This window comes from Macrobrachium nipponense, chromosome 24 (assembly GCF_015104395.2).
Source record: "Macrobrachium nipponense isolate FS-2020 chromosome 24, ASM1510439v2, whole genome shotgun sequence".
In the NCBI taxonomy this organism is placed as follows: Eukaryota; Metazoa; Arthropoda; class Malacostraca; order Decapoda; family Palaemonidae; genus Macrobrachium; species Macrobrachium nipponense.
In genome coordinates, this window is record NC_061091.1 from 48,807,133 (window position 1) to 48,822,314 (window position 15,182).

At 45.8% G+C, this 15,182-nt stretch overlaps 1 protein-coding gene across 1 annotated transcript in view; it reads left to right on the plus strand.

The window, feature by feature from the left end:
• LOC135205610 (uncharacterized) overlaps positions 1-15,182 on the plus strand; it is a 66,985-nt gene that overhangs the window by 13,343 nt on the left and 38,460 nt on the right. Inside the window, exon 2 of the mRNA XM_064236395.1 lies at positions 12,737-12,833. Within this exon, the coding sequence (XP_064092465.1) occupies positions 12,737-12,833 (97 nt within the window). The remainder of the gene's footprint in view (positions 1-12,736; positions 12,834-15,182) is intronic.

Below are 15,182 nucleotides of genomic sequence, written 5' to 3' on the forward strand. Positions count from 1 at the left end.
ATTCCACACTCCACACTCAGGGCTTTTACAATCGACTGTTCCTCGTACCAAAAGCCTCGGGAGGGTGGAGACCTGTCCTGGATGTGAGCGCACTGAACCGATTCGTAGAGAAACAGAAGTTCTCTATGGAAACATCCAACTCGGTTCTGGCGGCTCTGCGTCCAGGAGATTGGATGGCCTCCTTGGATCTACAAGACGCATATTTTCACGTCCCTCTGCATCCGTCATCGAGGAAATATCTACGATTCATGATGCAGGGAAGGGTCTTTCAATTCAGGGCCATGTGCTTCGGCCTGTCTACGGCTCCTCAAGTGTTCACCAACCTGATGAGGAACGTAGCACGGTGGCTTCATCTGGAGGGGGTGAACATATCCCTCTATCTGGACGACTGGCTAATAAGGGCCAAATCAAAACAACAATGTTTGGAGGACTTGGAAACGACTTTGAATCTCGTTCGCTCACTCGGACTGCTCGTGAACCTCGAGAAGTCTCAGATGATCCCCAGCCAGGACCATGTCTATCTGGGGATTCAGATGGATTCTCGGGGTTTTCGAGCATTTCCATCGCAAGACAGAATTGCTCGAGGCTTGGAGAAAGTCTCAACTTTCTTAAGGAAAGAACGAAGCTCAGCGAGGGAATGGTTAAGTCTTCTGGGCACCCTTTCGTCGCTGGAGCAGTTAGTTTCCCTAGGGAGGCTCAATCTGAGACCTCTGCAATTTTTCCTGCAAAGAATGTGGGACAGAAAGAAAGGGGATCTTTCGGATCGGTTTCCCATTCTACAAGAAATAAAATTACACCTGAGGTGGTGGTTAACCCCGCTTCAGAAGAACGAAGGTATATCCCTTGCGATTCGGAACCCTCTCCTAGTGTTGTTTTCCGACGCCTCGGAAACGGGATGGGGAGCAACTCTAGGAAAGAAGGAAGTGTCAGGAACCTGGACAGGAGAACAGGTGTCCTGGCATATAAATGTAAAAGAACTTATGGCAGTTCATCTAGCCTTGAAGAACTTCGAGTCGGAGGTCAGAGGCATGGTAGTCCAGGTAAATTCGGACAATACCACGGCTCTGGCTTACATCTGAAAATAGGGGGGGACTCACTCGCTCACACTATACAAGATAGCGAGAGACCTCTTGATATGTGCAGAGGAACGAGGCATTGTACTGTTGACGAGGTTTGTACAAGGGACCAAAAATGTCAGAGCAGACAGACTCAGCAGGAAGAACCAGGTCCTTCCAACAGAGTGGACCCTCCACTCCGAAGTCTGCCGAAAGCTCTGGTCTCTCTGGGGGAAGCCTCAGATAGACCTGTTTGCCACGTTCCTCTCCAGAAGGATGGAAAACTTTTGCTCCATTGTAGAAGATCCAAGAGCAATAGCAATAGATGCCTTTCTCATGGAGTGGTCGGGCATAGATGCCTACGCTTTTCCCCCTTTCAAGATTCTGGGGGAAGTGTTAAGAAAGTTCCGTTCCTCGGAGGCGACGAAACTGACACTCATCGCCCCATATTGGCCCGCTCAAGACTGGTTCACAGAGGTACTGGAATATTCCGGATGGTGGACTTCCCCAGATCTCTTCCCATGAGGACAGATCTGCTCAAACAACCCCACTTCGAGAGATATCACGGAAACATCCACACTCTCTCCCTGACTGCCTTTCGACTATTGAAAGACTTGTCAGAGCGAGAGGCTTTTCTCGAAAAGCTGCAAGCGCAATTGCCAGAGCCCGCAGATCCTCTACTCTGCGGGTCTATCAATCGAAGTGGGAAGTCTTCCGTAGATGGTGTAGGTCGAAGAAGCTGTCCTCTTCCGATACCTCTGTGACCGAAATTGCTGATTTCCCTTCCTTCCTTAGAAGAGGAGGAATCACGTTTAGCTGTTTCTACCATAAAAGGTTATAGAAGTATGCTCTCGGCTGTATTAGAAACGGGGCCTTAACATAGAGGACAATAAGGATCTCCATGATTTGATACGATCCTTTGGTACTACAAAGTCTAAGTCCTCTATCACTCCAAGTTGGAACCTAGATGTGGTCCTCCAGTTTCTCTCTTCGGATACTTTCGAACCACCTGATAAGGCATCCTTTAGAGACCTCTCGAGAAAGTGCATTTTTTCTCTTGACCCTCGCGACGGCCAAGAGGGTCAGTGAGATACATGCATTAGACTCTCGGGTAGGTTTTAGAGGAGATTCTGCTGTTGTCTCTTTCCAACCTCTGTTTTTGGCCAAGAATGAGAATGCTTCTAAACCTTGGCCCAGAAGTTTTTAAATCAAGGGCCTCTCTCCCCTTGTGGGTAGAGAAGCAGAAAGGTCTCTCTGTCCGGTCAGAGCACTGAAGTTTTATCTGAAGAGGAAGAGTCAACTTCAGGGTTGTAATCAGAGCCTATGGTGCGCGGTAAGAACCCGAAAGAGGCAAAATGTCGAAGAACGCATTAGCATTCTTCGTGAGAAATGTGAGACGGAGGCTCACATGAAATGCCGGAGAAAAACATTTAAGCTGCTTGGTAGTGGTGAGCACACGAAGTCCGTGCAATTGCAACCTCCCTAGCCTTTAATAGAAATATGTCAATGAAAGACATATTAGCAGCAACATATTGGAGATGCAACTCGGTATTTGCCTCCCACTACTTAAAAGACGTCAGAGTGACTTATGAAAAGTGTTTTTCTCTTGGACCTTATGTATCAGCGGATACCATGCTGGGACAGGGAGCTGGTACTGATCCTTAAATAATATTGTTTTTAACTAAAAGATTGTTTGGTTTTGAGTTTTTTATGGTCGTTTGAAAGGATGTTGGGGGGATAACTCCTTTCAATCGTAGTACTAACCCTGGTATTAGGATCAGGTGATCGGGATCGGTGTTATGCTCCTTGATGATGCCATATGGCAAGGTGTTATGTCATGTAAGTGGATAGGACCCCATTGACAAAGATCCTTAGGTTCTGTCGAGTAAGTGGATAAGACCCCCATCGACAGACCATCAAGAACTCTTAGCATGAGGTCACTACCTCGCTGAGGCTCTTGAGGCGATGTAAGCTCCTAGGCAGTAGCCATGAAGTCTTTTGCCGACACAGGTAGGAACCAAGGTTTCTTATATTTTTGTTACCTACAACGTATGTTGTTCCCTGTCTATTCAGTAATTAGCTGTCTCTTACCCTCCGCCAAAGGTGCCAATCAGCTAAGTATATATCTGCCAGGGAAGTTGAATGTATAAAAATGATATTGTCATGATACAATAAAGTTTTATACATACTTACCTGGCAGATATATACTTAGCTATAGACTCCATCGTCCCCGACATAAATTCGAATTTCGCGGCACACACTACAGGTAGGTCAGGTGATCTACCGCCACTGCCGCTGGGTGGCAGGAATAGGAACCATCCCATTTTCTAAGACAGATTTTCTCTTCCACCTGTCTCCTGAGGGGAGGCTGGGTGGGCCATTTAATAGTATATATCTGCCAGGTAAGTATGTATAAAACTTTATTGTATCATGACAATATCATTTTTATCCTTACTGCCATCACAACTGAAACTCGACAGTGCTTATTTGGTTGTAATCATACACATTTTGGTCTTAATCCACTCCAAGTTGCACTTGAACCACGTTGTTTTTCCTGGTTCCTAAGCGCTCACTCCACAAACACGTTGCGGGCAGCACACAACCACACTATGAAATGCAAAGCTTTATTCACTTAATTGTTTACTTTACTCATTATTTAGTTTAACTTTACTTTGTTAATTCAAAATGTACTTTGTTAATTCAAAATGTTTATTTTGATTCATGTTTATTTTCCCTTTTTTGCAACCAAATTAAACACCCCAAAATTACAGATATGTATTTCTAAAGTAGATACAATCCAATTTTTGTACATGAACTTCCCTGCCAGATATATACTTAGCTTGGGTCTCTGACGTCACGACAGAAAATTCAAAACTCGTGGCACACGCTACAGGTAGGTCAGGTGATCTACCTTACCCGCCGCTGGGAGGCGGGTGTAAGAACCAGTCCCCCTTTCTTGTCAGATTATTTTCTGTCGCCGGCTGGACAACACCTGTTGTTCAGTCCTTACGATAGTTAAAATTCGTTCTCGTTGCCGACGATTTGGATTTTAGTGAAGTACCCTTTGTTTGTTGGCTTGGCATACGCTTTTTGGACTGTTTTTTGGATTTTTCTTTTGGATTTCTCTTACATATCTATAATCATGGATGATTCTGAAGTTAAGAAACCTAGTTTATTTAGGGTTTGTTCAGAGAAGGAATGTAAAGTTAGGCTTCCTAAAGCTGCATTAGATCCTCACTCGGTATGTGAGTTGTGTAGAGGGAATGAATGCTCTTTTATTAACCCTTGCAAAGAGTGTGAGAATTTGGATGAGGATGGTTGGAAGGCTCTCTCTTCTTATGTGAGAAAGTTAGAGAAGGATAGGGTGCGCAAGGCTTCTTCAAAGAATTCTACTAGATCGAGGGTGAGTGAAGTTGACGCTGAGAATCCTGTAGTAGTAGTAGTTCCTTCTCCAGTTTCAGCCCCTGCGCCCAGCTTTGAACCCGAAGATTCGTTTTCGGAAGTTGCTTCTGGGAGAGCCTCGATCAGGAGTAAGGAGAGCCTCGCTCGCTCTCGACAAGGTAAGAGTGATGATAGTGCAAGTGATCAGTGCAGTGCCCCTAGTGCAGTGGAGGGTGCGTCTGACCGGCTCACTAACCGCTTCCAGGCCTAGACCTCTTCCAGACTCCCAGACCCAGTGGAGGAGGAAAGTCGAAAGCCGCAGGAAGGTTAGGGAGAACCCCCACCGGTCAGGCGTCCCCTCGGCAGTTCCTGTTGCTCGTTCCCAGGCTGCCTTGGATCGAACCAAGAAGGAGTTGTTGCGCCAGTGCTTCTCGTCATCTTCGTCGCCTTCTCCTCAGCGTAGATGGAGTGCATCGGAGTCGTCTCGCCCTCTCAAGAGGCCCTGGAAGGATCCTTGCGCCCTTCCTTCCAGCCCCGAATCCTTCGCGGAAGAGCCAGAAGTGGAACGCAAGAGAACCAAGATTTCGTCCGGTTAAGCTTCTCCTGTTCGCTCTCGGACTTCGTCCCCTGTAGAGGAGTTTAAGAGATCTCCTGCGCGTATCCTGGCGGGTCTGCAGGCGCAGATTGCGGCTTTAGCGGAGTCTATTGCCGGGACTTCTCATCGTCGGAAGGACGCCTCACTTCCGGTGAAGAAGTCTAAGAACGTTCCTTCGGCTAAATCTCCGTTGGCTAGAAGAGCTTTTGAGCCTGTTAGTAGGAGGTCACGAAGTGCAAGGCTGGAGCTCGGGATCTTTCTCCGAGTAGGCTCTCCTCTCTTCCCAGCAAGAGTTGTGAGCATGTAAGGCGTAAGGAGCCAGACAGGCTCTCTCCTCAGGATTTCCGCTCCTCTTCAGTTAGGCGTCAAGAGCTTGACAGACGTCAAGAGCCTCGTTTTCGTCAGGAGCGAAGGAAGAGTTCTTCGCCTGGCCACTCTCCTTTTGACGGACGCTCGGAGCCTAGTAGGCATCAAGAGCCTAGTAGGCGCCTAGAGCCTAGTAGGCGCCAAGAGCCTGGTAGGCGGCAACGGAAGTTTTCTCCTCCGTTAGATCACTCCCGATTGGATAGGCGCTCAGAGCCTTGTAAGCGCCGCGCTTCTGACAGGGATTCATCGGTGGATGTTTTCTCTCCCCGTGGCAGGCGTCAAGAGCCCATGGCAGCGTATTGAGGATGGCAGGCGCCAAGAGTCTAGCAGGCGCAGAGAGCCTGATAGGCGCTCTTATCCAGACGCTCTTCTGTGGAGTTAGAATCTGTTTCCGACAGACGGGCCTCCACTTGTAGGCGCTCTCCTAGTAGGCGCTCCCCAAGTAGGCGCTCTCCTAGCAGGCGCTCACCAAGTAGGCTCTCTCCTGGGAGGCGCTCTCAAAGTAGGCGCTCTCCTAGTAGGCGCTCTCTAGCTCTCCTAGTAGGGCTCTCTCCTGGGAGGCGCTCTCAAAGTAGGCGCTCTCCTGGTAGGCGCTCCCCGTGTAAGCGCTCTCCCGGTGGTTTTTCTTCCAGTAGGCGCTCGCCTAGTAGGCGCTCTCCAAGGATTAGCTCTCCTCCGGGCAGTAGAGCTTCTAGACGTCATTCTTCGGAAGAATTTGTTGCTGATTCGGAGGAAGATTTGCCCAAGGATGCTTCGGTTTCTTCGTATAAGAGACTTACAGACCTCCTCTTGCAAGATTTTGGGGAGTCTCTTTCGGCCGTTGCTCCTCCGTCTCCTCCGTCCTTATTTTCAACGACCAATACGGCTAAGAAGTCTTCAGTCGTTAAGATGAAGCCTACAGTGTCTATGAAGAAGGATATGAAGAACTTTGACGACTGGTTGCTTTCAAAAGAAGAGAAGGGCAAGACAGTTTTTTCTTTTCCCCCGTCCAAGCTGACGGGTAAGATGGGGTTCTGGTACGAGTCAGGAGAGCCCTTGGGTCTAACTCTTCCCTCTTCTGCAGACTCGGACTTCTCTTCGTTGGTCGATTCCGCACGTCGCTCGGCGCTGAATTCTGCGAAGACGACGTGGGGTATGAGCGAGTTGGATCACCTTCTGAAGGGAATGTTCCGAGTCTTAGAAGTTTTTTAACTTTCGTTTGACTGGACCCCTGGGAGTGTTGGCTAAGAGGACTCAAGAGCATGACACTCTTTCGCCTGAAGACCTCCACGCAGTTCTGTCTTGCATGGACAAGGCAGTGAGAGACGGTTCCGGGGAAATTGCTTCACTTTTTGGTGCAGGAGTGGTAAAGAAGAGGGCCGTTTTCTGCTCTTTTCTTACCAAGGCGGTTTCTCACGCACAGAGAGCTTCCTTGCTGTATTCACAGCTTTCCCCGCAACTCTTCCCCAAGAAGACTATTAACGATATCTCCAGCTCGATATCAGCAAAAGCGACGCAGGATATGCTAGCTCGCTCGGCTAGAATTCCGAAACCTTCGTTTCAGCAGAAGACGAAGAAAGAGGCTCAAAGTAGGCAAGAACCCTTTCGAGGAGGACCTTCGTCTCGCTCTTCTTCCTCCAGAGGTTCGAGACCACCTAGAAGAGGAAGGACCTTCTCCCGGTCTATTAGGGCCAAGAAATAGTTCGGGTGTCCTCCAGACAACTGTGGGTGCCAGACTTCTGAATTTGCAGATGTCCTGGGCACGAAAGGGGGCGGACAACTGTCCCTCGCGATCATCAAGGGGGGATACCTCATTCCCTTTATTTCGAGACCACCCTTGACCACCACTCCAAGGGCACTGGTGGCCAAATACAAAGACCCACTAATGAATCAAGCCCTCGCTCTAGCGGTAGAGCTGATGTTAGAGAAAGAGGCAATAGAGATGGTTCAGGACCCTCTTTCAGCGGGGTTCTACAACCGTCTGTTCCTAGTTCCCAAGAACTCAGGAGGATGGAGACCGGTTCTGGACGTAAGCGCCCTGAATGTCTTTGTGAAAGAGAGGAAGTTCGCTATGGAGACGACGTCATCAGTCTTAGCAGCTCTTCGTCCCGGGGACTGGATGGTGTCGCTGGACCTTCAGGACGCTTACTTCCATGTGCCGATCCATCCTTCTTCTCGCAAATATCTCAGATTCATGTGGGGAGGGAACGTTTTTCAGTTCAGGGCCCCTATGCTTCGGCCTTTCCACGGCACCCCCAAGTATTCACAGGACTGATGAAGAACGTTGCCCAGTGGCTTCATCTCGAGGGAGTGAGGATTTCCCTCTACTTGGACGATTGGCTTATCAGGGCCAAATCCAAGGAGAAATGTCTGGAGGACTTACGAGTGACGTTGGATCTAGCAGCTTCTCTGGGTTTGCTAGTGAATTTCGAGAAGTCACAGCTAATCCCCAGTCAAGAGCGTATCTATCTGGGGATTCTGATGGCTTCTCAGGTTTTTCGGGCGTATCCGTCCCACAGAAGGAGGAACCCAAGGTTGGAGAAGGTAGCAATCTTTCTAGAGAAAGATGTATGCACAGCGAGGGAGTGGATGAGTCTGTTGGGGACACTCTCCTCGCTGGAGCAATTCGTTTCTCTAGGAAGGTTGCACCTCAGACCCCTACAGTTCTTCCTGACGAGGAACTGGGATCGGAAATCTCAAGGTCTGGACTTTGCGTTCAAGATTTCGCAAGAGATAAAGGAGGATCTACGTTGGTGGCTAGACCCTCTATTGTTCAAGGAAGGCCTTTCCTTGCAGGTTCGGAACCCCAACCTAGTGTTGTATGCAGACGCTTCGGACAAAGGTTGGGGAGGGGAGCTACTCTCGGGTCGAGAGAAGTGTCAGGCACCTGGATGGGGGATCAGGTGTCCTGGCACATCAACAAGAAGGAGCTAACAGCGATTTGGTTAGCTCTCAAGACCTTCGAACCCCTCGTAAAAGGGAAATATGTTCAGATCAACTCCGACAACACTACATGGGGCCTGGCTTTACGTTCGGAAAAACAGGGGGGGACTCACTCTTTCTCCCTGTACGAGACAGCGAGATCGCTCCTCTTGTGGTCAGAGGAAAGGAACAGAAGGCTTCTCACCAGGTTCGTACAGGGAGAAAGAAATGTCAGAGCGGATCTGCTAAGCAGAAGGAATCAAGTCCTTCCCTCAGAGTGGACTCTGCACGCGGACGTATGCCAGGAGCTGTGGAGGACGTGGGGCAGGCCCCATCTCGATCTATTTGCGACCTCCAGGAATGCGCGGATAGATCTATACTGCTCCCCTATTGCAGACCCAAGAGCAGTGGCAATAGATGCATTCCTGATGGATTGGAGGAATCTGGATCTTTACGCGGTTCCCGCCTTTCAAGATTATAGGGGAAACGTTAAGGAAATTCGCAGCGTCAGAGGGAACAGGGATGACGTTGATAGCTCCGTTCTGGCCCGCCCACGACTGGTTCACAGAGGTACTGGAATGGCTGGTGGATGTCCCAAGATCCCTACCTCTAAGAGTCGATCTGCTCAAACAGCCCCACTTCGACAGGTTTCACAAAAACCTCCCCGCTCTCAGTCTGACTGGATTCAGACTATCAAGAGTCTCGTCAGAGCTAAGGGCTTTTCGGCAAAGTCTGCAAGGGCTATTGCCAATGCACGTAGACCTTCCACATCTAGAGTCTACCAGTCGAAGTGGGATGTTTTTCGACGCTGGTGCAGGACTCATAAAGTTTCCTCCTCCAGTACCTCTGTGACTCAGATTGCAGATTTCCTTATCTTCCTGAGGGAAAAATGCGGGTTGGTTGTCTCCACCATCAAGGGATACAGGAGCATGCTTTCCTCAGTTTTTCGTCATAGAGGATTAAACATATCTGAGGACAAGGACCTCCATGATTTAATCAGATCGTTTGAAACGGTTAAAAGAACCTCCTCCTTAGTGCCTAGCTGGAATCTTGATGTCGTGCTGCTCTTCCTGAGGTCCTCAAGGTTCGAACCTCCCCATGCTGCTTCGTTCTGAGACCTTTCGATGAAAAGACTTTTTCTCTGTGCGTTAGCGTCAGCGAAGAGGGTCAGCGAGCTGCAGGCTCTAGAAGGTGAGGTAGGTTTCCAAGGAGGCTCCGCGGTTTGCTCTTTTCTTCCGGCTTTCCTAGCCAAGAATGAAAACCCTTCTTCGCCGTGGCCCAGGAGCTTCGAAATCAAAAGCTTATCCTCCTTAGTTGGGACAGAAGAGGAGAGATCTCTTTGCCTGGTGAGAAGCCTGAAATATTATCTTCAGAGGAAGAAAAGACTTGCCGCTAATGAGAGCAATCTCTGGTGCTCTGTAAGGGACCCCAGGAGGCCCTTATCTAAAAATGCACTCTCATTCTTTATCAGGAATATTATTAGAGAAGCACACACTTCTTGCAATCAGCAACAGTTTAACCTTCTGAAAGTCAAGGCGCACGAAGTACGGGCCGTCGCGACGTCTTTGGCTTTCAAGAAGAATTTGTCATTACAAAACCTTATGAAGGCCACTTTTTGGAGGTGTGAATCAGTCTTCTCTAATCACTACCTAAGGGACGTATCGATTACGTATGATAAGTGTTTTGGGCTAGGCCCTTACGTATCGGCGGATTCAGTGCTGGGGCAGGGAGCTGAAACACATCCTTTTTAATCCTTTTTCCCTGTTAGTTTTAAGTTTGAGTTTTTTGGTTGTACGAAGGAGGTTGCAGGAGGCAGCTCCTTCTTTCGTATACTAAGGTTAGTATTTGGTTAGGTGATCGGTTGTGCTTGAGGCTCCTTGCAATTGGTAGTGATAGGCTCTGGCATGTAAGCGGGTTGATCCCCATTGACCAGATCCTGCTTGGATTCTGCCAAGTAAGTGGACTCAGTTCCCATTGGTAGACCCAAAGAGTCCTTCAGCCATAGGTCACGCCCTCGCTGAGACTCTTTAGGCAACGCAGACTAATAGACAGTAACTATCAAGTCTTCTGCCTAAATCAGGTAAGAACCAGAGGTTTATATTATGTATTCCTTTAACATGTGTTGTCCCCACTTTCTAAGTAAGTATGTGTCTCTTTCCCTCCACCAAGGGTGTCAATCAGCTAAGTATATATCTGGCAGGGAAGTTCATGTACAAAAATGATATTGTTAGTATACAATAAAGTTTTGTACATACTTACCTGGCAGATATATACGATTGATGGCCCGCCCAGCCTCTCCTCAGGAGACAGGTGGAAGAAAATAACCTGACAAGAAAGGGGGACTGGTTCTTACACCCGCCTCCCAGCGGCGGGTAAGGTAGATCACCTGACCTACCTGTAGCGTGTGCCGCGAGTTTTGAATTTTCTGTCGTGACGTCAGAGACCCAAGCTAAGTATATATCTGCCAGGTAAGTATGTACAAAACTTTATTGTATACTAACAATATCATATTTCTAGTTTTGTCATCGCTAAGCAGACAATGGCAAAATTTCATTGTTGCCAATTTAGTGGAGCTTCACACATACGCCGATGCATTTACAAACTGTTTCCATGAATTCTAGTTTTCATAGTAATGCAATAATGATAAAGTTGCTCTAATATGTATATATACTACAAATAGATATGCTAATTTCACTTATTTCCCCGGTTTTGTGTAAGTCTTATACCCAGTTTGGAGGGTAAACATACCAATTGGCAACACTGATAAACAATAAGAGTGCGAACAACATCATAGGTACTGTTAAACAATAGGAGAGCGCGAACAACTCTGTAGATACTGTTCACAGCAAAACTGTTGATATTTGAGTCAGGAATCTAGTTACTTTTTCAACAATGAATATTTTCAAATTAATAATCATGAATATGTAAAAAAAATTATGCAATTCATGACCTTCTATACTGATGTTTAACTATTTATTTAAATAATTATCTAGTGCACACTTCTTTTTTTCTATCGAAAAATTGTGAGTTTCCTTGGATCCCAGACGGGCGTTGTCATTGTCTATGATTGTTGTGAAGAAAGTGCCCCAGTGTCTATGGGTACAAGTGGTGAGCAGGTTTAGCACATGGAATGGAAAGTTTAATAAATTTTTGGCGTTTTAAGTAAAAATTTCAAAAGCGTCGGGGAGGTTATGTTTGCAGTGCACATACTTTTATTAACCTCTGTTTAATCTTAAAGTATGACCTTAATTTCTAACTTTGGAGAAAATACTTACATACTTCGAAAAGATAGTAGAGGTCTCGAGCTGTTGCTCTCACCACCAATGACTCATGACTGGTGCCCATCTCCGATGTCAGGACGTTTTAAAGTAATTTTTGGAGGGTGGATCCACACGCGGCAGTCAAAACTGAATCAGCTAGTCTAGTTGGTTGTTTCCCTTATTAGTGAAAGTATGAAACTTCTTATTCCCGGGGTCATGGTTTAAACTGCAATTCATTTTTACCTTGTAATCGGTGGTTTTATCTTTATTGCCATCACAACTAAAACTCCACAGTGCTTATTTGATTGTAATTATATGCATTTTGGTCTTAATTCACTCCAAATTGCACTTGAACTATCATACATCTGGCTGCCGAAAACCATCGCTGATCAGATGACGGATTAGTGAATTGTTTATGACAAAAATGTTGATTTTTTTTTTTTCGCCAGCACTTTTCATTGATTTAAGTTTATATTAGTATTGTGACCTTTTTATTTTTAATAATTGTATGCCAGACCTAAATGTAACCTTTAATGCTTGCATGCTAGGAATGGCAAAATTTCATCGTTACCAATTTAGTGGAGCTTCACACATAAGCCAATGCATTTGCAAACTGTTTCCATGAATTCTAGTTGTCATAGTAATGCAATAATGATAAAATTGCTCTAATGTTCATGTATACTTCAAATAGATATGCTAATTTTGCTTATTTCCCTGGTTTTGTGTAAGTCTTATACCCAGTTTGGAGGGTATACACATATCAATTGGTGACACTGATAAACAATAGGAGGGCGCGAACAACACCGTAGGTACTTTTAGACAGAAATTCTTCCTTATTCCTCCTTCCAGGCAAAGTAGAATGCCTCGCTTTAGGTTAGGATAGGATGAGATAGGATAAGCGGGTAAAATTAGGTTACATTTTGGTGCCATACAGCTTTTTTGGTAGCTTTACATTGTGTAAAGATAGCAACCTCCTAGTTTTTTAGTTTGAAAACTACCTAGATGGTTAAGACTATAAGAAGTCCCTTGTGAGTCTGGAAACTAATACTGGGAAGTATGTACTGTTGAAACAACAATACATACTAGAATTTTGGGTTGAAAGGCTCAAATTAGTATTTGTACAATACTAATATTTAACAGTCTTTGGAGTAAAATATTTTTAACTTTTTCTTTTCCAGTTTCTGCCTGAGTACTTAGAGTATGCAGAGCGCATTCGTAAAACACTCTATTATGGAAAGTTGCCGTCAACTGACCGTCCATCGTTGCCTTTTACAGGTGAGTTAAAAGAAATTTGATATATTAATACTACTTGATGTGTAGTTATTCCCAAACATAATTAATTGTTCCTTAGGAAATTAAAATTACTCCCATTTATGTAGGTGTATCCTCCAGCACAAGCTGGGGATGGTTATTGAAATGTTAACCCTTAAACGCCGAGCCGGTATTTCAGAAATCGTCTCCAATATGCCGGCGGGGTTCGGGAGTGAGCGCCGAAGCAGGAAAAAAAGTTTTTTCAAAAAATCACAGCACGCTTAGTTTTCAAGATTAAGAGTTCATTTTTGGCTCCTTTTTTTGTCATTGCCTGAAGTTTAGTGTGCTACCATCAGATATGAAAAAAAATCATTATCATATATACATAATGGAATATATTTATGACCGCAAAAAAAAAAAATTTCATATATAATTGTATACAAATCGCGCTGTGAGCAAAACGGTTAAAGCTAATGAGTTAATTTTTTTTTTTGTGGCATTGTACACTAAATTGCAATGACTTTGGCTTATAACAAATTGTAAAACGATCAAAGCAACACAGAGAAAATATTATCACAAAATGATGCATGAATTTGTAATGTGCGGACGTAAAATAAAAAATTCACCATAAGTATAAATATTGTGCTAGAGACTTCCTGTTTGTTGTAAAATGAAGGTAATTGATTGAATATTACTAGACTGTAAGAGTTTTAGCTTACAATTGCATTTTTTTACCATTTCGGTCGAGTTAAATTTGACCAAATGTCTAATTTCACATGTGACTTACCAAACAATTACATTAGGTTTACGCTTTCTTACCTGGCAGTCGAAAATTTAAATTCCTGGCAGCGGTAGCAGCGCTGCCAGGTATTTCAGGAATACCTGGTACTGCTGAGTTTTAGACTTCAATTTGTTTTTTGCCGGCCACGGGGTAACACCGGTGGTTTGTTGTTGCAGTCGACTTTCGTCGCCATTGTGGATTTTTTCTTTTTGGTAATGTACAATTTCTTGCTTGGCTTTTTTGCGTCATCAGTTAGCTGCCTAGTTATTAACAAGTTATTACGAAGATGTCTGATGCTAGTTCTTCAGTTAGGTTTTGCAGCAGTGGCTGCAAAATTAGATTAGCTTAACTATGTTACGATCCGCACTCCAAATGTGTTAATGTAGGGGTCAGTGCTGTAGCAAGGAATTAACTTGTGATGAGTGCCGTAGTTTAGATGAACAAGGTTGGAAGACTTCTCAAGCTCATTTGGATAAAATGGACAAAGATAGGAGAAGGAAGCAGCGCTTAGAGCGTGTAGTAAAACTAAAGTTGTCTCTAGAGTGTGTAGTAAAACTAGAGTAGAGACAACTTCCATGCCTTTAGAGGCGAGCAAACCGTCACTATCTTCTCTATTTTTATCTAATATTTCACTTTTTGGTAGTCCTCCAGACCAGGTATCCCATGTTTCCGATCCCAACACCATTTCCATGTTAGAGGTGCGTTCGTAAAGAGTCAAGCCATAAGGCCAGTGTTAGGCCAAGTGTCAGTGTCGTGTCCGAGGAGGCGGCTGTCCGTTCCCCCTGTTCTCCTAGACGAAGGTCACTGTCATACTCCCCAGCCCCCGGGAGAAGACGTACCAGAGGTCGAAGGGAGACTGGGGGAGTTTGCCCACGGTCAGTCGCTGACTCCGTCGATGTAGTCGACTCGCGAGTGCCCAGGAAACGCCGCTGGAAAGGCGTAGATATCAGTGACGCGCAGTTGTCGTTTGACTCGGAAGTGCAGTTGCCTGTATCGAGGCGAAAAGTGTGGAGTGATTTAGTGTCGCGTTCTTCGAAGAAACATGCCCAGTGTGCGAGAGGGATGTCGCCACCTGTTAAGAAATCCAAGGAGCACTGGAGTCCACAACCTTCCTGCAGTTTCGCACCGGACCAGCGCTCGCAAGACTGACTCGCCTCGTTGTGTATCGATAGGAGTTTCGACTCGTTCCTATACGTCTTGTGTTGTTTCGACTCCAAGTCGTTTGTTTTCGAAGAAGAACCGTACGACAGCCACAACTCCGGACCAGATTTTCGGGGAGGATCGTCAGTCCTCTTCAGATAGCGTATCTTCGGACGGAGTCAGACATTCAGGTGCGTTACATTCTACTTGTGAGACTGACTTGCATCGTTGGATTCGTTATATGCAGTGTTACCGTTTTTTCTACATAAAGGCAAATGAAGAATTTCATTATTCATTGCCGTAGCCTGTGGTCGGAAAAGCCACGAGGAGTTGCCAGATGTCACCAGAAAGCCACACTTATAGACAAAATTTCTCAAAACGGCAATCCTGGATGTGTGTCGATAGGAATTTCGACTCGTTCGCCTCATTCGTCTTGAGCTGTTTTGACTTGT